The 26,173-nt window shown below is 38.7% G+C and overlaps 1 protein-coding gene across 1 annotated transcript in view; it reads left to right on the forward strand.

The window, feature by feature from the left end:
• Positions 1 to 26,173, forward strand: part of spock1 (SPARC (osteonectin), cwcv and kazal like domains proteoglycan 1) — a 363,926-nt gene that overhangs the window by 276,198 nt on the left and 61,555 nt on the right. Inside the window, exons 7-8 of the mRNA XM_036577816.1 lie at positions 2,838 to 2,952; positions 14,251 to 14,383. Coding sequence (XP_036433709.1) covers positions 2,838 to 2,952; positions 14,251 to 14,383 — 248 coding nt within the window. The remainder of the gene's footprint in view (positions 1 to 2,837; positions 2,953 to 14,250; positions 14,384 to 26,173) is intronic.

Below are 26,173 nucleotides of genomic sequence, written 5' to 3' on the forward strand. Positions count from 1 at the left end.
TTTTGTGCAGCAGTATGAATGTGTATGGCGTAACAATACAAAGAAACACAGCACATTCATGTGATTTCCTGTTTCTGTAACAAGGTACTGTAACCCAGTAATTCCTGTAAACACATTACAGTCACTGACTTAATAAGAATTATGTTACTTTTGTTGCTCATATGTCTGTAAGAGAGAAATATAATTATGTGACGCATTGCATCTAATGTAGTTATGTTATAACTGAAGTTTTGGGGGAGGAACATGGCTGAAACCCCTCCTTTTTCCAATCTAATGCCTTATAAATTCACATCCTCGCTTTCCATTCTCGTGACGAAGTGTTCGCAGTCCCCACTGCCACCCCATCTCCTCCCTGTTCCTCAGTTCTACATCAGTCCTACTACAGCTATGAGGTGGGTCTGGCCTTCTAGCTACAGGCAGAAACTGCCCTGAGTTCTCCCCATTCCCTCAATCAGTCTTCCCTCATACTACCACCACATGTTGAAGGCATGGTCTGAACTCACAAATATTTATCTTATTTGTGTGCTTGTGCGCTACAGCTGACTGTGCAGCGTTTATTGTGTATGGGAGAAGCACAGAAAGCACTGCAAACTTACCAAGAAATTAACTATGCCATGAAACTGATGAATAAAGATTCCCATTTTGAAAAACTGAGAGCCCTGACCTCACCTAAACATAGCAGACTCAGTTTTCATTCTGAAACTGTTTTGTGAGCTTTGTTTTATTTTTAAATATTTTATTTTCATCCTGCCTTTCGCCCCATAAACCGCTAGGCTCCAGCACCCTAAAAAACCCAGAAAGATAAGCAGTTTAGAAAATGTGTGTGTGTGTGTGTGTGTGAGTGGGTGTGTGTGTGTGTGTGTGTGTGTGTGTGTGAGTGGGTGTGTGTGTGTGTGTGTGTGTGTGTGTATGTGTGTGTGTGTGTGTGTGTGTGTGAGTGGGTGTGTGTGTGTGTGTGTGTGTGTGTATGTGTGTGTATGTGTGTGTGAGTGGGTGTGTGTGTGTGTGTGTGAGTGTGTATGTGTGTGTGTATTTTATTTTGAGGCAGCTGTTTTTGAATTGTTTCTACCACCTGGTTTCAAGGTTTTCAAACAGCATCGGCCATTCATTATTTTGAAATAGTACAGCTGCCTGTGTGCTGTTCAAAGGCAGGGAGAGTGACAGGCCTTTTAAATGCTGTTTGCTCTCTATTGGCTATTTCTTTCTAAATGAAGTAAAATAACCATATCTCTCGTTTAGGTAAGACAGAGGTGTTTGGGTTTTTTGAGCGTAATCTAGAAATAAGGTAACTAGTAATTATATTACTTTGTTTCCAGGAAGAAATGAGCAAATGAATCTCATTGTAGTTTGAGAGAAGTAATTAGTAATTTGCAGCAACTACCCACACGCAGTCGTGTAGTGAGTGAAGTAGAGGCTCTCCTGTGCAGAGAGAAAAAGAACCTGAAGAAGGAGCAGTGTGACTCTGTGTTGTTGTATGTGCGTGTGTGTTTATTTGTGTGTGTGTGTGTGTGTGTGTGTCTGTGTGTGTGTGTGTTTGTGTGTTTGTGTGCGTGCGCCATAGACAGGCTGAAGACTCACAGCCAGCACAGAACACTCGGCATGCGTTTAATCTGGTCTGACTGTGAGAGATGAGTCAGGACGTTTCGGTGTCGTCCTCCAGCACTCGCACGACCATTAAATCACTCCCTCTCTCCACTGCCTGCCACCAACAACAAATGGAGGGAAAATAAAAAGGAAAAAAAAATCACACGTAATGAAAGAGGGAAAAGTGAAAAAGCACAAGACAGCATTTCCCCCCACAATGATGTGCCTCCTCTTTTTACTCGCTCTCTCTCCCTCTCCCCTTTCTCTCTCTCTCTCTCTCCTTTCTCTCTCTCTTTCCCCATGTCTCTCTATCTCTCTTTCTTTACCTCTCCTTTTTCTCTTTGTCTTCTCTCTCCCTATCTTTCACTCTATCCCTCTCTTTCTCTCATTCTATCCTTTCTTTCTCTCATCTCTTACTCTCCCCAGTTCTCTCTCTCTATCTCTCTTTCTGTCTCTCCTCTCACTTTCCTTCTCACTGTCTCTCTCTTTACCTCTCCCCTCTTTCTCTTTATTCTCCTCTCCCCTCTTTTTCTCTCACTCTCTCTCTCTCTCTCTCTCTCTCTCTCTCTCACATTCTTCCCATGTCTCTCTCTATCTCTTTCTCTCTCTTTATCTCTCCTTTTTCTCTTTATCTGTCTTCTCTCTTGCTCTTTCCCTCTCTTTTTCTAAGTCTATCCCTTCTATCTCTCATCTCTTACTCTCTCCAATTCTCTTTCTTTTTCTCTTTCTGTCTCTCCTCTCACTTTCTCTCTTCTCTTTGTCCCTTCTCATCATCTCTCTTTACCTCTCCCCTCATTTCTTCCCCCCCCCCTCTCTCTCTCTCTCTCTCGCTCTCTCTATGTATAGAAAGTGTAGCTCAGACAATACACTGTTCCTCAAAGTCAGATGTTTCTGTATATATGTGTGTGTGTGTGTGTGTGTGTGTGTGTGTTTGTGTGTGCGACAGAGATAGGGCATTTGTCCAAAATGTGTTCTATTGTTTTTCTCCATGTCTTGGAGAGCTGGAGATGTTCTCCATCAATATATCACTCTATCGCCTCTCCCTCTCTCTCTCTCTCTCTCTCTCTTCCTCTGTCTCTCCCTGAATATTTCATTGATGGACAGTTCTTCATTCATCATTAACTGGAAGTACATTTACAGCAAAGGAATACAAAAATGTACTTTTACTGATTTTTGGTAGGCTTTCCAACAATAGCTGCTTCAGAGGTGCTGATTCATCTCATGCTCTTTTTCTCATTCTCTATCTCTGTCAGGTTTGGACATCACTAAAGACCCCTGCTCGAAGGTGCACTGTCCTCCTCACAAAGTGTGTGTGAGTCACGACCTCCAGACAGCTATCTGCACCAATCACAAACCCCCACAGCACAGGTAAGACACACAAACATATATTTGCATGGTATTAGTACTGGGCAGTACTAGAAAAATGTAAAATAATGATATTTTTAAATATACTGCAGACAGTATCCAGACATCTTTTCTACTTAGTAAATTTAGCCAATCTACCCAGTTCTGATACAGGTACTCAATTGCACACGCACAGCTTGTATAAGCTCCATAGAAGAGCATTGTGAATAGGATGAAACACTCTGGAGCAGCAACATATGAGCCTAAAGTCACTTAGCCCAATGCCAGTTTTGGCTAGAGGGGTATAAAGGCCCCAGCATTGGGCCGGGGAGCAGTGGAACTCTCTTCTCTGGAGTGACGGATGAATAATAAGTACTAGAGTTGTACCAATACTGTATCGGTATTGGTGCCGATACTGGGATTTGAACGCAGTATTGGTAACTGCGACGGAGATACCGATACCTATGGCGGATACCACAAAGTGCACCACTTAACAACATGTCTGCAGTGTGAGTTCACAAGCAGCAAAAATGCCCCTGGCAAAATCTATAATGCCAGTATTACTTGGAAAATTACTTGGCACTCTTCCTAAGCTATTGCTTTCACAGATACTCCAGATAACGTAACATGTAACATGCTGCAAACAAGATTTTGCCGAACCTGCTAATGGTACCCTTACCTGAATCGCTATGTCATGGTCTTACAGTAATCCCTCGTCTCCTGCTGTACAGTCACTGACAGTCTGAGTTAATGTTAGTCCAGTTTGTTACTGAGTGAGAAATATATGAAAGGAACTGCGGGGCTCTTGAGGTAACGATAGCCTTTAGCCTTGGTCTAGCTTTCGGCATAGCAGTTCGCTAGCCGAGCCTGTGTGTCCACTCACACCACCTGCAGTGCACCTCTATCGTTCTGCTGCATCACACAGTGGCAGAGTAATGCAGCCTTTGGCTTCGCCAAAGCTAACAATTGGTACCATTGGTAAGAGAGCCCTGAACGGTTCCCAAGACAGTGGCTTGGCGACCTCTTATACATCAGTGCGCCCCCCATGTGGTCAAATATAGAACTGCACATACATGTAGATACAGAGAGAAGCAAAAATTAACTACAACTGGGGGTCATAGCGGATAAGCTGGAGTGGTGTTTGTGATATAGAACTGATCATCCAACATCAGTACCTGACCTCACTAGTGCTCTTGTGGCTGAATGCAATCAAATCCTCTCAGCAATGTTCCAGCAGCTAGTGTAAAGCCTTCCCAGAACAGTAGAGGGTGTTACTGCTGTCAAGGAGGATAAACTCCCAATACATAGCCCTGATTTTAGAAGAAACATGGATGAGTAGGTGTCTACAGACTTTTGGACATTTACAGCAGCACGTATACATGATACCAGATGATATTTAATGATATGATATTAATTTAATGAGATGAGATTAATAAAGGTAATGAACCCGTAACTCAAATGCTATGCTATGCATTATGCTGTAACATAATGTCTTACAAACATGACGTAGTTTGTTTTGATTGGACTGTTTTGTTCTGTTTTCTTTGAAAATTACCAAAGGAAGCCTTATACACTATTCTAAACGTTAACCACACAGATTTCCAAACTATTTACTTTTTATGTATTTTGAACTGTTCTGTAAAATCAGTCTTAAGCCAAGAGCAAATGTTGATTACGTTGTTGTTATTCATAAATAACTGTCAGCTAAAAATCACATTAAGCTGGTGCAGATGATTTATTGGCCAGCACAACCTGCTTTATCTCTCTCTCTCTCTCTCTCTCCCCATTTCCAGCACACCTGGTTTAAAATGATCTCTGGTTGCGCTGTCCTCAGTGTTATGGGGTAGCCATGGTTTTGCCAGAGCTGAAATGATATTAGCTGAATTCATTCTGCACTCTGTCTCTATCATGGATGGCCTGCCACGTATAATCTCCCATTAATAGCGTATCACCATCCTACTGCCATCTGCGCTGGCCAATTAGTCTATAAACATGATTAAAAACTCTTTCTAAAAGCTAAATGAGCTACCAGGACATCGTTTAGTTAAAAAATGGTCCTAATTGTTTACACTTTACTAATAATTTTACATTCTAAGCACTCTTGTGATACCAGGGTGCCATCAGTGGCCTTCGCGAGGTCGTCGCGGTGACGCCGGAATGTCTGGGCTGTTCTTGACCCCTCCCCTTCCTCTTCAACCCGTGCCATGTTAGGACAAACAAATATTAATTATGCAGCAGCCCTTTGAGTGGGCTCAGGAGTTCATTAGGCATAATTACTCACGCCCTTTTGATATGCAGGCACACAGTAACCGGTGCCCTGCCAAATCCTGCTCCCTGTGAAATAATGACATGCTGATCCCCATTATAAAGCAAATACGCTGCTCGCACACGATAACAATTTACACATTCCAGCACCTCATTTCCTGCCACGGCGACAAAAGTGAGCACTAATCTGTCATTAATGCCAAACAAATGAGGTGTGACTATCGCTTTTTTTATCATTAATTTACACAATGAGAAAGACAGAAATTAAGTAGATTGTTTATATGTAAATGATAAATGAACGCATAAATAATAACATAAGATTAAGTTTCACTAAATAACATATTAATAAATGATAAAGGCTGAGGATTATGCAGAAAGGCTTATAATCCATTGAATAAATCACAGTGATTATTATGATCCTGGGCCGATCCTTTTAGCTCCTGTTGATGACGGTTTGTGTTTTGAGTTTTGTCGATGATCTTCGACACGGGACTGACTGAAATGGATTAATCGGTGATTATGGTGAGGCAGGATTATTTTAGAACAGAACTCTGGCTCACCTCGACCCTGAGTTCATTATACTTTGTTGCTATACTTTGAGTACTTTGCCTAAGTACTTGAGTAAGTTGTACAAAACTTGTAACTTGAGCTACACTTTTTACGGCTTACATTTTTCTTTAGACCTTCAAAGTAATCATTATTGTTATCCCTCCTTGCAGCATGCAGGTGTTGAGTGGGAAGTAAAATATAGTTCCTTCCTCCACGCTGCCGTTTTTAACACAGAACAGCAGGCAACAATACAAACAGGCAATAAGTACCATCAACATAGACAATAAACTGAACAAAATGCAATAACTATACTGTCAATGAGTAGAGGAAAATAGAGAGTAGAAACAACACCTTACAGTAATCAGACAACAGACAATGTAGGTGAGGGGGCATTAATCAACTCTTAGACCTCAGCAGTAATGATTATTTCAACATGTATAAAGTATATAAATGTATATGTACAGTTGTATATATTAAATGTGGACACCCCTGGTCAAATTACATGTTTTGTTGATTTTCTAAGTGAAGACAAGTTAATATATCTTCTACAGGGAACAAACCTAAAGCTGCACTATGTAAGATTTGGGGATTTGGCCTCTCTGGTGTAAATGTGTAATTGCATGCAACATGCGGAAGAACATTTTGTAACATCGGTTGTGCTTCGGACCCCTTCCCCGACCGGATGAATCTGACAGTTGAAAGAAAATTCAAAGAAAACTTAAAACTGAAGGTCATGTCTTCTGAGGATGTAAGTGATTGATCTACTACTGTCATCATTTCTTTATCAGTGTAATGCTGATTTGGCATTTGACACCTAAAAATCACACCTTCTTTTTTAACCCATGTGTGTGACATTAATATTTAGAGACAAATGATGTGGTCCAAAAAGCTCCCACGAAATCCAACCTGACACCTTTAGTGCACAATTTCCATTTGAGTTTAACATAGGGGGAAAAAATTAACGTACAAACTGTGCCATATCTTTTGCACAAGGTATATTTTACGTTATTTATGAAACATAAAATGAAACTTATTTTATAAATAAGTTAACAAAGATGTGTTAACTTATTTTTAATTACAAAATCAACAAAACATGTAGTTTGAACAGGGTTGTACAAACATTTGCACCTTTGCCCCAAACCATGTTTGTACTATGCTAGTCTGAGCTACTTAAAGTTGTAGAAAAGCCTGGCACTGGCTAGCCTACACTAAAATGGTGGTCAGGTACCAATACTGTTCATGAATGTAAATAACCTCTACAAACATTACTAAGTTTGACTTCAGTGTGTTTAATAAAGCTTAAAAACCAGGCCAATCTATTCTAAATAACTCTTAGGTTCTTTCATATCTTCAGAAAGCAGCATAATCCTATAATTAAATTTAAATGTCCCACTCTATGCTTTTTTTGACTCAGCGAGAATTCCTTGCCATTCTACATGGCTATTGACATTTCATTTACATAGAGATTTGGACCCTTTAAGTAGGTAATAGTCCGAATGTCTTAAGGTCCATTAGGCAGATCTGTGCAGTAAAGGTTGTACTCAGGGGGCACCCTGAGTTGAAGTAGGGACCTCTTGATCTTTACTCAAATGCCCTGCCACTAAGCCAGACCACCATTTTCTTTCTTTTTTTGTCTTGCCAATGCATCGAATTACTGGCAAATCACTAATAGCTTAACATGAATAATGTCACATTGAAATGCAGCTGCTGAAGGACAAAGAAATGTAACTCATATTTTTACAGTGTAGCAAACTAGTGACTCCTTCCCTTTTGCTGTGTGTTGCAGCCTGTGTTGCATATTCAATTTTTCAACCTAAAGTTAACCAACACGTGCAAATTATGTGCTGATTTTACCAAACTCTAACCCTTCTCTGTAGTGTTGTAGTAAAGACCAATAAAGAGGAGTTAAGATCATGACAGAGACCTGGACACTCGGCAAGGCTGAGACTAGGGGCCATTTTATATATTATAAAAACTTTCTTAAGATCTTTAACTTAAGATCTTTCTGTCTTAAGTTAAGATCTGACAGGTCAAGATAAGATTTTTCACAAATTTGTATTACAGAAGAACATTTTATCTTAATTGTAGAACTTTATCTTATCTTACACCATCTTATCTCAAGTTAGGAAATCTTAATCTACTCAATCAAAGCGGACAATCAACTGTCATATCTGTTCCCTAGCAACTGACCATACAGGCACAGCTGAAACATAAACACGTAATCAAATTGATGTTAAAATGTAAGTTACAGCTGCTGTTACTGATGTAAAAAAGTAAAAAACAAAACTAAAGTGCAATAAACTGGAGATTATATATATTGTGACCGCACCCCCTGCTGTTTATCTGAGTGTTGCTGCTCTGCAGTTTCAGTTTCACAAATGCTTTAGTTGACTGCACTAACATTATTCTTCCTAATAAACAGCAACATGTTCAGCTGTGTCCTCATTATTTCATAATAAATTTTGTAAAATATAGCAGTAAATAATCAACAGTCCAAAATATTATTTATTATTTGTATACTAACCATCTAATATCTAACTTGTGGAAGTAAATGATGGTGAGGTTATTTTCTGTCCCTTATTCTCTATAACCTTCTCTAAAGTCAACTGAATCTACACCAAACAACATACACCCACTTTTATTATTAAATGAAAAATAGCAATAAAAAATCTGGGGCTGTATTACAGATATTACCTATCTTTTTGTCTTAAGTTAAGATCTGACAGATCAAGATGAATTTTTCTACAAATTCACATTACAGAAGCTTATCTTACCTTAATCTATGAATCTTATTTTACAGCATCTTATCTCAAGTTAGGAAATCTTAAACTAGCAACAAGCTAGTTAAGGTAGCTACCATTACTGATGTAACAAAAAAGGTCAAATAAAACTAAAGCTTGATAAACCTGAAGTTTTAAATGTTGTGACAGTGCTTTGTGCTGTTTATCGGAGTAGCGCTGCTCTACAGTTTCAGTTTCCAATTCCATTTCCAACTAATTTCCGACCTACCTTCAGGAAACAAATTATTCACAGTTTAGCCATTTTGGAAAAAATTAATTAGATCCTTGACTGGCAGCGAAGTGATTTTATGTGAACCTGTAAAGAAATGACTGTGTTATTTTGTTTGAAAGTTTTTTGATATTCAGTAATGATAGAAAAAGTTTTTTTTTTTTTTACTTTAGATGGAGGCATCGCACTCAGCTGGTCATGAGAACTATTTCTGACTCCACTTAACCACAAGACTGAGACGAGACCATTCATTTACAGTCTTGAGCAGGTCACAAGACTAAGACCGGGCTTGAGCGCTACAGCAAAGAGGATCTAGTACACTTTGGGTTTTCTCAGTTTAAGACAGCAATTATTTAATGGAGAAGAATAAATATTAAATACTTTTAATACATAAAAATGTGTAACAAACAGTAAAATTTTTTATAATATTACATTTTAATAACATCGCTATGATCAATCAATGTTAAATATTTCTGACATGATTGTTTTCATTTCAATGGTTACTTTTTTTTCATTTTCAAAATAACATATGACTAGTGCACTACAGACGCAGCTGATTTGGGAGCAATGATAGAAAACAAATATCAAACACTATGAAATTTTATAGTTACAATAAACTTATGATAAACTATTGTATTACAAAATATGAAATACTATAAAACTAAAAACAGTTACATTCAATGTTTCCTCCTAATGACATTTATATTTGTTGAATATTGCTATTTTTTCTTCTTCTTCATTTTCATGGAGAAGCAACTGCACCTGCTACGTATCATGAAAGAATTTCCTTTTAAAGGAAAGAGGATCCTCCACATGTCGTTTTTCATAATCAAGAAGAGGCAGATAGTAAAGTAAAAGAAATGGAAACAGCCGTTATTTACCAGGCCAGCTGGCAAAGAGGCAGAGACAGGCGAGTGGTAATTTAGCAAGCGCTGGAGGAGATGATTCTCTGAAAGCTCTTAAGAGAGGAGGGGGGGGGTGGTTGAGGGGGCAGAGGGAAAGAGAAAGAGATAGGGAGAGAGGTGGAAAAGCAAGAGAGAGAGAAAGGGAGGGAGGGACAGAGAGAGAAGAGAAAGAGAGACAGAGAAAAATTCTTTCACAGAGAAGAGTCTCTCTCTCTCTTTCCCTCTCTCTTTCTCTGCCTCTCTCTTGTTCAGCCATCCAGAATGCTGTGTGCGATTGGGATGGAGATAGAGGGGGGTCTCTCTACAGGGATTGCGGGTGGTGGTCTACTTAATCCACTCACACTTCACTGTCAGGTACAGATACTCAACTCTGAGAGACATCAGCACACACACACACACACACACACACACACACACACATAGACACATCTCTGCGGTGCCATCAGACTGTATATCAGTGGATGCTGTATCTAGCAGAGATGCGACCCATGGGAGAGAACACGTACAGACACACATACAGCAGCTCAAGTGTATTAAGTGTTGGGACTTGTTTTTAGAGTGAGAGTGATGTGATGCAGACCAGCCCATTCCGAACTCTAACTTTATTTCCTTTGCTGCTACTACACACACATAGACATTTAATGTCTTTATTCAGGTCTACAATTTAAAACACATTATAAAAAGCCCCAAATCTTGTCTAAAGTAGTAGTTATCAACACATGCACAAAAAAATGTCAGCTGTGGTTGCACTACCTCACAGTAGAGAAACGTTCGCAGATAAATAAACCACCTTTTCCTCCAAATGTGCCAATTTCCAGTTGTTGAAGTTATGGAACAATGTTTTGCAAGCTGTTTTGCTTTTTTTTTGGAAAAGCCAGATTTTGAAACCCTTTAACAACCAATCAATGGACAAAACCAAGACTTCCACATATAAATACAAGAAGAGTACAGTTGTAGCCATTGATTATTTGTGCTAGTGGCTGGTATTTTAGAATCTCCATACCGTAGACTTCCTCCATAGATGAGTCAAAGCAACAGCCTACTTATACCAGAAACCCTTTTTTATGCTTTTCATCAACAGCTATAACATCAGGCCTATGTAGTCACACTACATGGCCAAAAATATGTGGACACCCCTCCTAATTACTGAATTTAGGTATTTCAGTCACACCCATTGCTAACAAGTTTATAAAGCCCATAGCCATGCAAGCTCTACAGACAAACGTTGGCAGTAGAATGGGTCATACTGAAGAGGTCAGTCACTCACAGAGCACAGCTGTCATGTGCTGAAGCATGTAGTGCGTAAAATATTGCCTATGCATCACTATAGTATGTGTGTTGCATACCTGTAACATTACATCTCAAGAAGCACAGTTGCTAGCATAGTGTCTCATGCCGAGATCAACACTTTGGGAAGATAAGTCTATGGCCAGACCACAGCTTCTGAGGTCAGCTGAGAACCGGTCACTGCTGATTGTGTAATCTTATTGCTGTTTCCACGTTGAATCTAGTTAAATGCTTCTGAAACTACTGAGAACGCATTGTTCTTATGCTACTTATGAACGTGACAGGTGCTGACAGTGAACTGTTGGCTTGAGGTGACTGTGGATAGCAACAGTTGCTTAGCAGTCATTGGATGGCTTAGAAAATTAGGCTGAGCATGGTTTAAAGTGTAATGATTTCATTGGCCATGACAATGACGTGAAAGCACTCACAGAAAACAATTGGCCATGACAATGACGTGAAAGCACTCACAGAAAACAAATCAAATGTCATTATCTTAAAAAAATGCAGCTTAACCCCTTGAAAGGCCAGGGCCCGCCGGCAAGCCCAGAGGTTTATTACACACTTCTGTAACCTAAGAATAGCTCAGCCAGTTTGCATTGAAGTCCCTGTAGTTCCTGAATAATAAGCCTTAATATGTAATAAGCCTGGGATTGTAAGGGGTTCATAATATTATTTTCCCATTTGATTGGGTAGACCTGTGAATGCTGCGCCCCTGAATAGCCCACCACATCATGAGAATGGCACTGTTTTCATATTAAATCTTATGAAAGAAGTGGCAGCAGTTTGGGAAAGCCCATTTCTTGTCCCCACATGACTGTGCTTCTGTGCACAAAGCAAGGTCCATAATGAAATGGTTTGATGAGTTTGATGTGGAGGAACTCCAGTGGTCTGTTCAGAGTCTTGACCTCAACCTCTCTGAACACTCTTCATCTGGGATGAACTGGAACATTGATTGTGAGCCAGGCCTTCTCGTCCACATCATTGTTGGACCTCACAAATGCTCTTTTGACGGAATGGGCACACGTTCCCACAGATACACTCTAAGACGCAAGTAAGAGTGGAGGCTGTTACACATGGAAGGTGGGACCAACTCCATATCAGTGCCCATGGTTTTGGAGTGGGATGTCCAACATACTCATATAGGTGTGATGGTCAGTTGCCCACATACTTTTGGCCACATAATGTATATTAGAAAACGTATACACAGCACAGATTTTGAAACATGTGGGGCGTCAAAAAACAATTCATGCATATAGACACACACAAAAGACAATGCCTTCTTCAAAAAAAAAAGAAGGGAAAAGAAAAGCTGACATAAAATCCATTTTTTATCAGTTTTTACTACCTAGCAGTTCACATAGTGGACAAAGCTTAGTTTTCTGGTTAACCACTGTGTTTATATTACCTTTAATAGCTTAGTAAAGTTTTAATTAACTTATTAAAGTTAATAGCTTTTTCTAACATCCAAGCATTTTCTTCATTTTCTACTCTTATATATTTGCTATTTAAACAACAGAACACAAAAGTGAGTGAGTTACCATGAATAACATCTTGGATGTGGTTTGGCTGCCAGCATGGGCCAAAGGTCATCACAGCTGTGGTGTTATTTGCAATAACACACAACCTCAAGTGTTCTATTGTTTTCACACAGCAGTTCTGCAAAATAAAGAAAAAAGTAAAAAAAGAAACATTGTACCATTGTACTTATTTTCTGTTTATTATATGCTTATTATATGTTTAAGCAGAAAATTAGTAACCGCAGTGTAAAGCGAGTCCTTGCATAGAAACAGGTGCACAGTAGAATCATACAGTTATTGTATGACCACAACTATCATTTTATTTGTTCCATTCTTATTTGCTATGCTGCATTATGTATTCATTTCCATGCAGCTGGTTTTTATCAGTCTAATGGGAAACACACAACTGTAAGCGGTTGCCTGCTTTGCGAGCAGTGAGTGAGCCTTTAATTGCTGGATTGAAAAAAGTTTCTGAAGTACATGCATTACATCTTTAAAAGTTATGCAAGCATTACTTTGAAGCATTTAATAGCTTTTAAGTGGGTAATCCTCAGGAGTTTGCTGACTCAGTTGTTTCTCATGGGTTTATTTTGATTGTGCATTGCAAGAAATTATGTCTTGGCAAGTAAAATGATCTTAAATGTAGTTAATATATCTAATATTTATCATAATGAGTTTGTTGTAGAAATATTTAGCTTATTTCTAGTTGTTTTATCATTGTTTTAAGTAATTTTATCCAGAGAAATTGTCATTTTTATAGGCAGATAATTTAGCTTCTTTTAAGAATGAATTTTTGAAACAAAATGATCAAAAATTAGCAAAATTATGTGCCGATAGAATCATTTTACTAGATAAAACAACTTAAAACAAGTAAACATGTCTAGAATTAGGCCGACTAACAGTATTCTTACAGCAGACTTATACTAAGAAATATTAGACATATTGATCAGATCTAAGATGATTTTGCTTGCCAAGACATACATTTTTGCAGTGTAAATCTGTTATAAAAATCACTTCTTACATGTCATTCTAAACAGTGGTCTGTGTTTTGTTTTGGTTTTGCATGTCAGTCAAGCTTTTCTTTTCAAAGTAGATGGTCACATCAGGTGACAAAATGAACCAGATTCTTTGACGATATAGGCAGAAATCTTGCTTGCAAGCCTAATCAGCTAGCAACAAAACAGAATGCACACACTCGTTTTCACAAGTTTTTCAAGTGCTCCAGTACCCCCCCCACACACACACAGCATAAGCCTCCCCAAGACACACAATCATTTAACATTCTAATGCACAAAGAACAAAAGAACACGTATACACGCACACGCACACACACACACACACACACACACACCTATCCAGCCCCGTCTGTGAGCTCTTCACTAACCTCACATTAAAGCATTGTTTCACTGCTCGACTGGTGCAGCTCTCACACACAATAAGCTGGCATTTCTAATCTGGTATTATAGTGTTTGTGTCACACCTCTCTGGCAATCACACGCAAACAGTGCCACTACTCCCTCCTAAAGCTGCACAGGAGTGTCTGTGTGTGTGAGGCTTCCTTTCTTCACAAGTGATTCGTATTCTGTGAATGAACAGGTGTCACACTGTCCTGGCTTTATCTCTCCCTCTCCCTCTGCTGGAGCAGCGGTCTCACAGGGAGAGAGTGAGTTACTCCCAGTTAGATAAGCTGTGCTCTGTTCATAAAGTAAAGAAATAAAGACACGTTTTATGATCAAAAATCTCTGTCTCTCTCTCTCTCTCTCTCTGTCTCTCTCTCTCATTTCTTTCAGTGTTAAGCCAAGGAAAGGTAGTCTTCCCCATAAGCACTGGGTTGGAGCAATGACTCACGGGAAATGTAGGCCATGTCCTGTTGTTCATCCTAACCCAGTCTGTGGCTCAGATGGACATACATATGCCTCAAAAGTAAGTTTATCTTCGCCATCATCGTCATCATCATCATCATCGTCATAATCACCATCATAATTGTCCATCACATTGTCATCACTTTTATTACCATCACAACCATATCATCATCATCACCACTATCACCAACACCACCATCACCATAATCATCACAACCATCACTATAATTACCATCATAACCATTACAAGCATCACCACCATCATCATTACCATTGTCGTCATCACATCATAATAATCACCACCACCATTATCATTATTGTCACCATTGTCACCATTATAATCATCACCATCATAATAATCACCACTACCATCATCATTATGAACATTACCATTGTCATTATCATCATTGCTATTATCTCCATCATAATGATCACCATCACCATAAGAACTATCATCATTGCCATTATCACAATTGCTGTCATCATCAAAATCACCATCATCACTATCATAATCATCTCCATCATCATCAAAATTACTATCAGTAGCACAATCAACATTATCTTCAAAATGACCATCACAAGCCTCATCATGACTATATGCCATTATCACTATCATAATCTTAACCATCATAATAATTACCGTCATCACCGTCATAACTATCACCATTGTCAAAATTACTATCAGCAGCACAATCAACATCATCTTGAAAATGACCATCATCATCATCATCATAATCTCCATCATAATCAAAATGACCATCATTGTCATCTTCACTATCATCTTTACTCATGTGCAGCACACTTCTCAGATTGAAATGTTGCGAAAGTTAACACCAACTTAAAATTCAAGGGATTACTGAAGCATTCTGGTAAAGCATGACTCAGTATGGATTAGTTTTAGCAGAGGAGATTGTTTCATGTAATTTGTCAGGATTTGAGTGGTCATAACTCGTTTGGGATAAAGTATCTGTGTAATTCCCCACATTACCACTGTGAACCCAGATGTACGACGGTGCCACATCTAGTAACAATAACAACACAACACTTCATGTGTGTTATCAGGTTTTGCTATTACAGTAGCATGAAGTGAATTTAAACAGGATTACTATTTCTGAAGCAGCTCTGAGTTCAGCTAATTATAGAGGGCCATTCAGTCTGGAATTAGTAGTGTCAGACTGGTAAAAACTACAGACATTACAGATTCGTATTGGATTACAATCACGGATTTTGTCAGTAATCACTTCAATTACAGCACCTCCCCAGGTAGAACTAATCCAGCTCGAACAGGGTTTAAGAAGGTGTTACACACGACCAAGAAAAGTCACCTTGGACCAAACAAGTGTGAGAAATTTGCAGATGGAAGACTGTGCTCAGTCTGGTTTCTTTATTTGGAGTAATTACAGCACAGAAAATCGTTTGATCCGGCAGTGCATAGCTGACTATGAGTCAAACATTTATTTAACAGCGGGAGTCCTTGAACTGTCAGATTCAGAGACAGGCTGCAGTGTGTGTGTGTGCTAGTGTTTGTGTGTCTGTGTGTGTGCGTAGGTGTGTTTGCGTGGTTGTGAAGTGAAAAGCAAGTGAGCGGAGGTCATTCAGTGTATTAGTAAAAGTGGGACACTTTAGCTTCACCTTTGACCTCTTGAGATGTGAATCAACAGCCTAAACCCAAAATCAAACTTTAACACCTAGCCATTTCTCTCCCTCTCTCTCTCTCTCTACCTCTCTCTCTCTCTCTCTCTCTGATTCTGTAGCAGTGTGTGTGTGTGTGTGTGTGTGTAAATTGTTCAGTCATTGGTGATGGATGATCGGGTAGATGAACTGTGTCCGCTGTCGCTATTGGATTCTCGAGTTTGTGCGCTTTTCCTTCCCTCTCTCGCTCTCCCTCTATCCCTCTTTCCATCCGTCTCTCGCCTCTCCAATTATCGCTCCCTCCATCCCTCTGTCACCTCTGCTGTAGACTGGGTAAAGTCCTGCAGGGAATAAACACAGAGGAATGGAGGGGCACCTGCTGCTACCCTCTAGCCAATCATTATACACATACATTTCCCTCAATCAATCCAAATACACACATGCACAACTCCATTGTTAAAACACACACACACACACACACACACACACCACAATAATTGTTGTGAGCATATTATTAACATATAAATTATTTTATATTTACTGTATAAGTTCCTCAGCAAACTAAAAACAACCGCTAGTTTAAATTTAAACAATAGGAAAAAAAACGATTGACCGAGCTGAACAAGGTTTACAGAAAAGACAGCATAGTGATGGTGAATTTACAAAGCTGAATTTGGCTTCTTATTCACATTTTTTATTCTACCTTAAATGGTGCAGCAGTTAAGTGCCAGAATGTTACTGTTCTACCGTTTAAAGGTGCAGTGTGTAATATGCAGTGGCATCCAGCGGGGAGGTTGCAGATTGCAACCAACTGAATACCCCTCCCTCACCCCTCCCTTTCCAAGCATGTAGTAGAACCTATGGTGGCAGTCAGGTTTTCTGCTGTTGCCTGTCATGATTTTGTTTTGCTTCTTCATGTTTTCGCTTCTTTGACGACGACAATACACCCTCTTTTGCTTTTTGTTGTGCTAAATGATAAATATGATGCTCCATTTATCAAAATTTGGGTTCTCAAACTTTGCACAACACAATATGGTTAGCCAGCACTGGCAGGTGCTTCAACCTAAAAATGCAAAGGGCACTATTTAGAGGCCATGTGTCACACAAGGTCCACGGGCCAAGTGAGGCCCATGACACAATCCTATTCGGCCATGAAATTATTTTAATGTTCTATTAATATTGACTAATTTCACCATAAGCTGCACTACAATGCCCATCATGCACTGCAATATAATTTAGCTAAATACGGGCTAGCAGTTACACAAAAAGAAAAGATGATGTTCAAGCAAATAGGCAGTTTTAAAAACCTGGTTAATCTCCTGATTTGTTAATCTATTTAAAATTAATTTTGAATAGTTCAAAAACATAATGATTCATAGTTACAGCTGATTATACATAAATGAAAACATGCTTTTGTACACTATATTCCATTTTGGTTAGTAGATCCCCCTAAATCTTACATACGTTCCTTTAATGGCAAATTCAAATATGAAGCTGATGAATAAAAAGTTAACTTCCAAGAGCCTTGTGGTGAATGTTTTACCTGCAGAAACCATTGAAATCATTCAAACAGAGAGAGCTGTGTTTCTTTTGTTTAACTAACATGAGGAAAAATTTCAGCTGCTAAGTTTCTGTGTGAAGAGTGGAGTTTCAGCGTGTTGATGCTATTGATGCTTCACTTGTTTCTAGCTTATGGAGGCAAACTTGAATTGTAACGCTTCACTTGTCTTCTGAAGTAAAATAAGCCAAGCGTAAGCACAATAACAGACATTTGATGATGTTGCTGTATATTAAATTTATGACGGGAAACACATTCACATTAAAAGTAACTGACTGTGTAGAGTCCCATTGCAGGCAGTGGCCTCTTCGCGCTCCTGCCACTTTGGGTCTCGAGTCTTTCTGAGTCATAAGTCCAAGTTACAGTCTGAGTAAGTGGTGTTCAAGTTGAGTTACAAAACTTTTTTGATTTTGTCAGGTTGTATCTCAAGTCATCAAAATTGAGACTCACTCTGACTCGAGCCGAGTCATATGACTCGAGTCCACACCTCTGCCTCCTACTGGAGATCTACTTTCCTGTACATTTCACCTCTGAATTGAAACTAACATGCCTCGTTCGGCTAATTAAGGACTTCTGAAGACAATCATTAAATAGGTCAGTTGGGGTCCAATAGGGTCTGCAGGAAAGTCGGTCTCCAGGAGCAAGACTGGTGACCAAGGTTGGTAAAGCTTTCATCTTTGAGAGAAGAAAATCAAGCTCTACTCTTGCTTCAAATATGAAAAATCCACAAATGTCTGTCCATTCTTGAGTCCAGACCTCAACATCATTGCATGTGTTTGGGATTATTTGGATTGTGAGAACCAGAAAATGCAACCAATTTCTAAGACTTCTTTGATTTCTTTGAAAAACTGAAATCAAGTCTCCTCAAAGAATGCAAAGGGTGGACACTGAAAAAATGTATAGTATATTTAGTTGTCGAGGCTTCTGTGTTATTTTCCTAATGCTGAAAAATGAAAAAGTTGTACTTTATGGCCATTTTGACAGGAAATGTAACAAATGAAGGGCGGTCTCTGACGGTGGTCTCTACACACAGTACTGTATGTAAATACATGTATGTAACTAAGCATTTTACCCTAAACTTTATCCTCAGTAACCAAAAAGAAATACTTTAGCCCTCTTAGTGTTAAAACATTTAACATGTAGCTTTTGTAAACAGCACTTTACTCATACAGCCACACCACAGCACCGATTATCACACAGCCACGGGTCTTTAATCTCCTCTCCTCTCTCATGAAATCAAGCAGGTGTGCTTTAATTCACCATGTAGAGTACCTGCTCGCAGGCAAGTAGGAGATGAGGGTGGGATGGAAAAAAGACAAGGAGGGGTGTAGCGGTTAGAGAGAGAGAGAGAGAGCGCACGTGCCAGGTCTCATCAGGGTGCTGCTGCATGCTGGATCCAGTTGTGGGAATGAAGGATGAAAGGAAGTGAGCGATAGAGAAAAGAAATGAGGTTTAGAGGGATAAAGACAGGCGAGGATGTTTGGTGTAGCAGAATTTGGTGTTCTTTTCTTTTCTCCTCAGCAGCGCTGGCTGCTGTTCATGCTTATGGAGCTTAACTGTATTCAGTTTGTGTAATTGATCTAATACTGTTACACACACACACACACACACACACACACACACACACACACACACACACACACACACACATCCAGTCTCTCTTTCTATCTCTACCTCTCTCTCTCTCTCTCTCTCTCTCTCTCTCTCTGTCTCTGAGGCTCTCTTGCTCTCTTTCTTTCTCTTCCTCTTGCTCTCTCTATGCCTTTCTTTCTCTCATTTTCTCTCTTTTACTCATTGCCCCTTTTTGTTTCTCTCTCTCTCTTTTATTTCTATTCTCTTTCTTTCTTTCTTTCTTTCTTTCTGACTCACCTTTTTGCTCTTTATTTTTCCCTCTTTCTTTCGATCTCATTTTCTTTCTCACTTCCTCCCTCTGTTTCTTTCTCTCTTTCTTTCTTCATCTCCCTCCCTCTTTTCAGTGCTCTTTTTTCTCTTTTTCTCTCTATTTTCTTTCTCTGCCTCTCTGTCTATTTCTTATTCTCCCTCTCTCTGTCTCTCTTTCTTTCTTTATCTCCCTTCCTTTTTCCATCTCTCTCTCTCCCCTTCTATCTCCCTCTCTGCTTTTCTCCCATTGTCTTTCTTTCTTTCTTTCTAGTTGTCTTTCTCACTCTCTCCCTTTCTCCCTTTCTCTCTCTCTCTTTCTCTCTCTCTCTCTGTTTCTGAGGCTCTCTTGCAATGTGTCTTTCTCTCCCTCTTGCTCCCTCTATCCCTTTCTTTCTCTCATTTTCTCTTTCTTTTACTCACTTTCCCTTTTTGTTTCTCTCTCTTTTATTTCCATTTTCTTTCTTTCTTTCTTTCTTTCTTTCTTTCTTTCTTTCTTTCTTTCTTTCTTTCTTCTCTCCCTTTCTCCCTTTCTCTCTCTCTCTCTCTCTCTCTCTCTCTCTCTCTCTCTCTCTCCATATTTATAACATTATCCTCTTAGGGAAACCCTCTCCATGCTCATTTATTTGCTGTTTTTTATCTCTCTTTCAGCAGCACTGTGCATGTGTGTGTATGTGTGTGTGTGTGTATGTATGTGTGTGTGTGTGTGTGTGTGTGTGTGTGTGTGTGTGTGCATATGTGCTGTGAATGTACCTGTCACGCTGTAATCAACTTAGAATGGCCACGCATGCCGTTTGCCTCCAATCCCACCAAATTTGAATTTTTTTGGAGAAATATATGATTTCCTTGGGCGAGCATCGTTACCCCTCTATGTTTATGTTTATGTATATGTGTCTGTTCTTCTGTGTGCCAATGTTGAGGCTTGTATTGTGTGTGTTTTTGAGCGTGTTTGAACAGTTTAATTAGTATACATTAGCCCAGCGAGTGCTGCGTTGTAATGAAGATGGATGAGTTTAGACTGGACGCTGTGAAATTGGATGTGTCACAAATATTTTAGTCTGTATGTGTGCGTGTGTGTCTGCATGAGAAAATTGAATATGTCAGCGAGGCAGGAGAGATCTGCATTGACAGCTATCACTGTGCTCCTCTAAGCCTTTCATACAGCTGTCACAACATGCTGCGAGCGTGACAGCATGTGTTTCTGCTGCAAAATCGCACAGAGACACACGGCTGCTCCTGTACAAACTACTGTAATAAAACCAGCAGTCCTGCCTTCTCCTACATTAATACAAATGTAAAGTTATTATTGCCATTTTCTTGTGCTATTTAAACATAATTATACTATTATACATACTAATATAATTATATATAATATAATTATACATAATGAATTGTATTTACATTTCATTTATAGGTTCCAGTTTGCACTTCTGACTTTTTTAAAGTTCTTGATAACACAGATAACACATCACACTCCATCATCATTGACTGTCTCCTCTGCTACTTACAGGTTTAAGCAAAAGTTTGGGAGCCCTCTGTCAAGTGGCATTTTGTTGATTTTCTAAGTGAAAATAAGTGAACACATCCTCTACAGAGAACACACTTCTGTGTGTTTTGATGCACCATTACTGCTTATTTGCTGAATTTAACATACTGGGAAACATCACATAAAATGTGGCCTGTGCAAAAGATACATTTTATATTTGGTAATATTTTACTTATAGGGTGTCTACATAACACATTCATAACATCTTATCAAAATAAGATCTTTATCCCTTTGGTCATTGTGTTTTTTTTCCTAAGCATTTGTTGCTTTGCATGTCTTTTTACTACATGAACAGTTGCTCATAAATATGCTTAGGAACAATCATTCAACTGAATCTTAGTATGGTGGGGTGCCTAAGTATCAAAGCACTTAATGACCAAAGGGATAAAGCCAGGCCATTTTTATTTTGGCTGTCCAGAAATGAAGCATTTTACTGAAAAAATATAATTTTTCAAAATAAAAAAAGGAGAACTTTTATTCTGAAAAATGTATTTCTGTAAAATGACATAGTAGTCCATATTAAGGTCATATAAAACATGTATGCTTTATGAGTGTTGATTTAAACATTTATGAACATGTTATAAAGTGTGTAAGATGTTATGAATGTGTTGTGTAGACACCCTTCAAGTAAAGTGTTACCTCATATTTTGTGTTTTATTTTGTCCAGTGTGTTGAACTCAGCAACAAACAGAAACTGTGTTCTCTATGGAGGATGTGTGAACTTACCTTCACTTAGAAAATCAACAGAACGTAATTTGAGCAGGGGTGCCAAACTTTTGCATATGACTGTACAACCATAAATCTAAAGCTAAAGCTAAGCATAAATCAGCTAAAAGTTTAGAATCTGCACTTTTAACAGAATTTCACCACTTGTTTCAGTGAACTATGAGTGAAAACTAATTCATATAAAATTGCAGTATTTGTTTTTAATTGATTTTATGCAAATAAGTTTTGCTGCATAAATTAGAACTGTCACACAGGGACGCAGGACTGCAACTGATAAATAATAATAATAATAATAATAATAATAATAAAAGTTCTGAGCTTTGATCAGTAGTTCTGATGATTTGAGTATGGTAGAGTATCATGTGTGCTTGTTTTAGAGTGGAGTGCATTTTTATATTTTGTTTGTATATTTTCAGACCTCGCAGTAGCCGTGCACCATTTAAGTTAATGAGCCAAATCGCTTCCTTCGGCGACTGCTTGCCTCTTTGGGGGTGTGTTGCTAAACACCACACAGGTTGAGATGCAAATAGGGAAAGTATATGCAGAGTTATAGCCCACTTCTGAGCCCCAAAGCCCTAAATAGCTCTTAAAGCAAATAATTTAATCTTCCATTGTTAACTCTCACCGTGTGACTGTGGGCATGACATGATCGCTAACTGTGCCACAAATCAACAATCTGATTGGTCACCATTCAGTTCATTTGTCAAAAGTTCATCCGAAATGAGAGAGCAGAGAGACAGTGTGCAGCAGTGGTTTGATGAGTGAGTTATATTGTCATCGTTTGCCACATTATAAAGCATTATGACTGTTCTGTTTGATATAAATTTGCAAAAAAACATGTCACATATATACAGTGGTTAAAATTTTAGCACCCCTAGCTTAAAACACCTTCCAGCATCCCTGCTGTCAAACGATAAATTATGTTAATGTGGTAATTTAGCCAAAAAATCTACCTTAACCAAATTTCCCCTTATCCCAAATGTAGTTGATCACTCAAGACATATTTGTGTCTGAATTTTGCCTCTTTGGTTTTGCACTTCAGTTACAAGGCTAATTTAGCTAACAAGTAATATAAGCTCATTGGTACCAGTTAGTGTTGTGCAAACTTCATGCCTAAATCGCCACATGTTCAGACACCAAAATTTTTTTACCAACTGGATTTGGGGTAGGGCAAAATGGCTTCCATTTGATTTAAATATTTAATCTAAATGTATAAACATTTTAATATGTAAATACATAGTTAATTACATGATGAATTACATGTACTTTCATTTACATTTACTTTTGTCAGACAATGACACAAACATGGCAAAAAGGGTGTTTTGTTCTTTCCACAAAACAAGACTTTTTGACTTTTTAATAAATCATAACAAAATAAAATCTCTTCTACTTACAAACACAAATTTGATAAGGATTGAAAGTTAAGAATCTGCACTTTTGACAGAATTTCCCCGCCTGTTTCAGTGAGCAATGAGTGAAAAATAATTCATATCAATTACACCACGCATTATTAATTGACTCTTAGTAAATGAGTTTTGCAAAAACAATCATATTTACTATTAGATAGAACATTCAAATTACACACTCACTGACTCTCAGTCATCTTACATTGAACGTTTAATGCTACTGGACCAAAAGCACAACAGGATATAAATCATCACTGTCATGATAAAACTTTCTTTTTCTAGGTTTTTTATTTTTTTCATTTTTTCACAGAAAAAATCCCATTTGCCCTTTGTATTGTGTGACCAGTTCAGGACAAATGGACCAACAGAAACTTTGAAAAGCAAACCTTTAAAGTTGCTGGTTGAACAACTTTTCTGCTCTGGCTGAAGTTGACCAGGTTGACTGGACTTAAATATGCTAAGCCATGTCTAGCCCCAGGCAACAGAGGCTGACGCACTACAGCACCAGCAGCCTTCTCTCATCATCTGGGTCATGCAGACAGGACAGACTGATAGGTGCTCAGCTCAAGCTGCTGAACTGTACCACACATTCTAAAGCATGTGGATTTTCCTTTATTTACATTTTCTTCTCATCTTCTCCAACCACTGCTTTTTGTCCAGTGTTTCAGTTTGAGGGCAGTAAACAATTCCTTTGTACTGGCTATGTCCAGTGACTGCTGAGCGAAACTGGCAGGTGTTTCGCTGCACTACCCTGTTATAGGCACGTTTCTGGCTGGGCTGGAGTGGCTTCACACGCAACAGAGAAAGACCCACATGTCATCATTGTTATACAAAAGCATATGACTCCAAATCAGTAACTTTACAGGAGAAGAAGAGAATGTTCCTAATATTCTTAAAGTGAAGTCTCTCAAAAAAGGTACTAAATTGTACCTTCCAGGGTTTAAACGCTTGAGTGGGACCCTCAAGGGTACATCTTTAATATCTTTAATTAGAGAACATCATTGTATCATATTCCTCAGCAGTAATTATTTTTTAAGTTGCTCCATTCACCCTCTCTTGACCTCAGGCTTTTTTACTTTAATTTTCTATTTTAAAAAAGTTTGTTACCAATTGTTTGTACCAGGACAAAAATGCACTTGTACTTTACCTTTTTTGTGACAGTGTACTGTAGGGCATATATTGCTGCTGTTGGAACAAAACCTCATATCTCCAAAATGGTAACAAGAGACAGAAAACACTTCACTTTTAAGGTAAGTCAGTGGAACCAGACTTTTTTCCAAGTAATTTCAGGCCATTTCTTGTAGTCCATTCACCATGACATTTGTACAAAATATAAAGGATGACAGGCATTTTCAACAAAGGTTTTGTTCCGACAGCAGCAATTTGCTACCATTGCTACTATAGTACTTTAGTTCTGGTAACAGGTGTAGAGAATCTATTGCAAATAATTATATATATGTGTGAACCAGCAGAAGAACACTGTCTTTGTAAATTCAGCACCACTGACAGCTTCAGAGGAGTGTAAACTAACAGCCTTTATTCAGAGGTGCTCAGTACCTGAGGACAGGAGCTTACATTCGGGAGTTAAAACAAAGCAGGTATTGGTTAAAGCAAATCAAATTTCCCCAGTCTTCCCCACTGGAGTTACAAGAGTAGTGTAGCCAGTAGGGGTGGGAATCTCTAGGCACCTCACAAATCGATTTGATTATGATTCAGAGGGCTGCGATGCAATTATAAAACGATTATCGATGCATCTTTTTTTTCTATATAGCATTTATATTTTCTCACTGTGTGAGCTCAAGTTTCGAGTTCAAGTTTCAAGTTTATTTGTCATTTGCACAACATGTCAGGACATTTATGCATTGAAATGCTTGTGGTGAGGCTCAGCTAATCACTCTACAGAAAGTAAATAAGTAAAAATAAAAATACAAGAAAAACCAACTGAAATATATTAAATATACACAAAATATACACGTAATATAGAGACAATATACATTTTAAAGTGACTAAGTGACTCTGTGTTGTTGTTATTTAAAGTGACTTGGTACTTTTAAAGCAAAGTATTTGTAATGATCCATAATGAATTTACTTCCAATATCTTTTTTATTAAAACAAATGGAAGTGATGTGGCAAGTGAACTAGACGGCTCTCATTCAGTGCTCTTGTTTGAAGCACGAGAAGCTGCTGCTACTCATCAGCGATAAAATGCGCAGTTACGGTAAAATAAGATCCAGTGTCAGTGGATGTCCACGCAGCACGTTACAGCTATTCTACCCGTTTTCTTTAGTGATTTTATAACTTCGGTTTTGGTCTCGTTGTAGAGACGGGGGGGATCGCTGTGTCAGTAAAGTATCTTTGAGATGGGACGTGTACAACATAGCGCGAAAGTCCTGTTTCGCAACGACTGAGAACCGGCGTGCAGACTGCAGGTCACATAGCAGCGATGCGTTATTCGCATTTATAAGCAGCGCAGTTGGTTTCCTGGTATTTTAAATCTACAACGAGAGACTGTCACACTAAAAAGTGGCGAAGCTGAAGTCAGCTTATCTTTCGAATTCTCCCGTCCCACCTTAAATGGTGTCGCATTTACATTCGGCGCCTCAGTTAGAAGCTGGAGAATAAGAAGCGACTTCAGCCTCGTAAAACAGTCGAACGTTGAGAGAAATTCAACTGATCTACTTCTGAGGAAGAGTTTTCTGGCGGAGATGGGAGGAAAGCGGCTGAAGGCGAAACTTAAAGCAGAGCGAAGTAAATCTGCGTTTTCGTTTATATTGTTTAGTCTATACTAGGACATTAACACATACTTAGACATACTGGACATTAAATGTTGTGGCTGCCAAGGTGGTTTGATTTTTGTTGAAAGAACAAAATGGCTCTTCTGAACATTTGGGTTGTGACTCCTGATCTAACCTGGCTTTTAATGCAGAGGGAGCCGGTCAGATTTTTCACTCATCCAGTAGTGTTTTTGTTGTGTGCCGTCAGAGACTGTCCGGGCGCTGCATTTCCGCACTTCCAAGTTCCACCTTTTGCATTCCGTCAACATTACGTTATAAATTAAATATTTAGAAAATTGATTTTTGACATTTGTGAATCGATTCAGAATCG

Source organism: Colossoma macropomum, unplaced genomic scaffold (genome assembly GCF_904425465.1).
Source record: "Colossoma macropomum unplaced genomic scaffold, Colossoma_macropomum, whole genome shotgun sequence".
Taxonomy (NCBI): domain Eukaryota; kingdom Metazoa; phylum Chordata; class Actinopteri; order Characiformes; family Serrasalmidae; genus Colossoma; species Colossoma macropomum.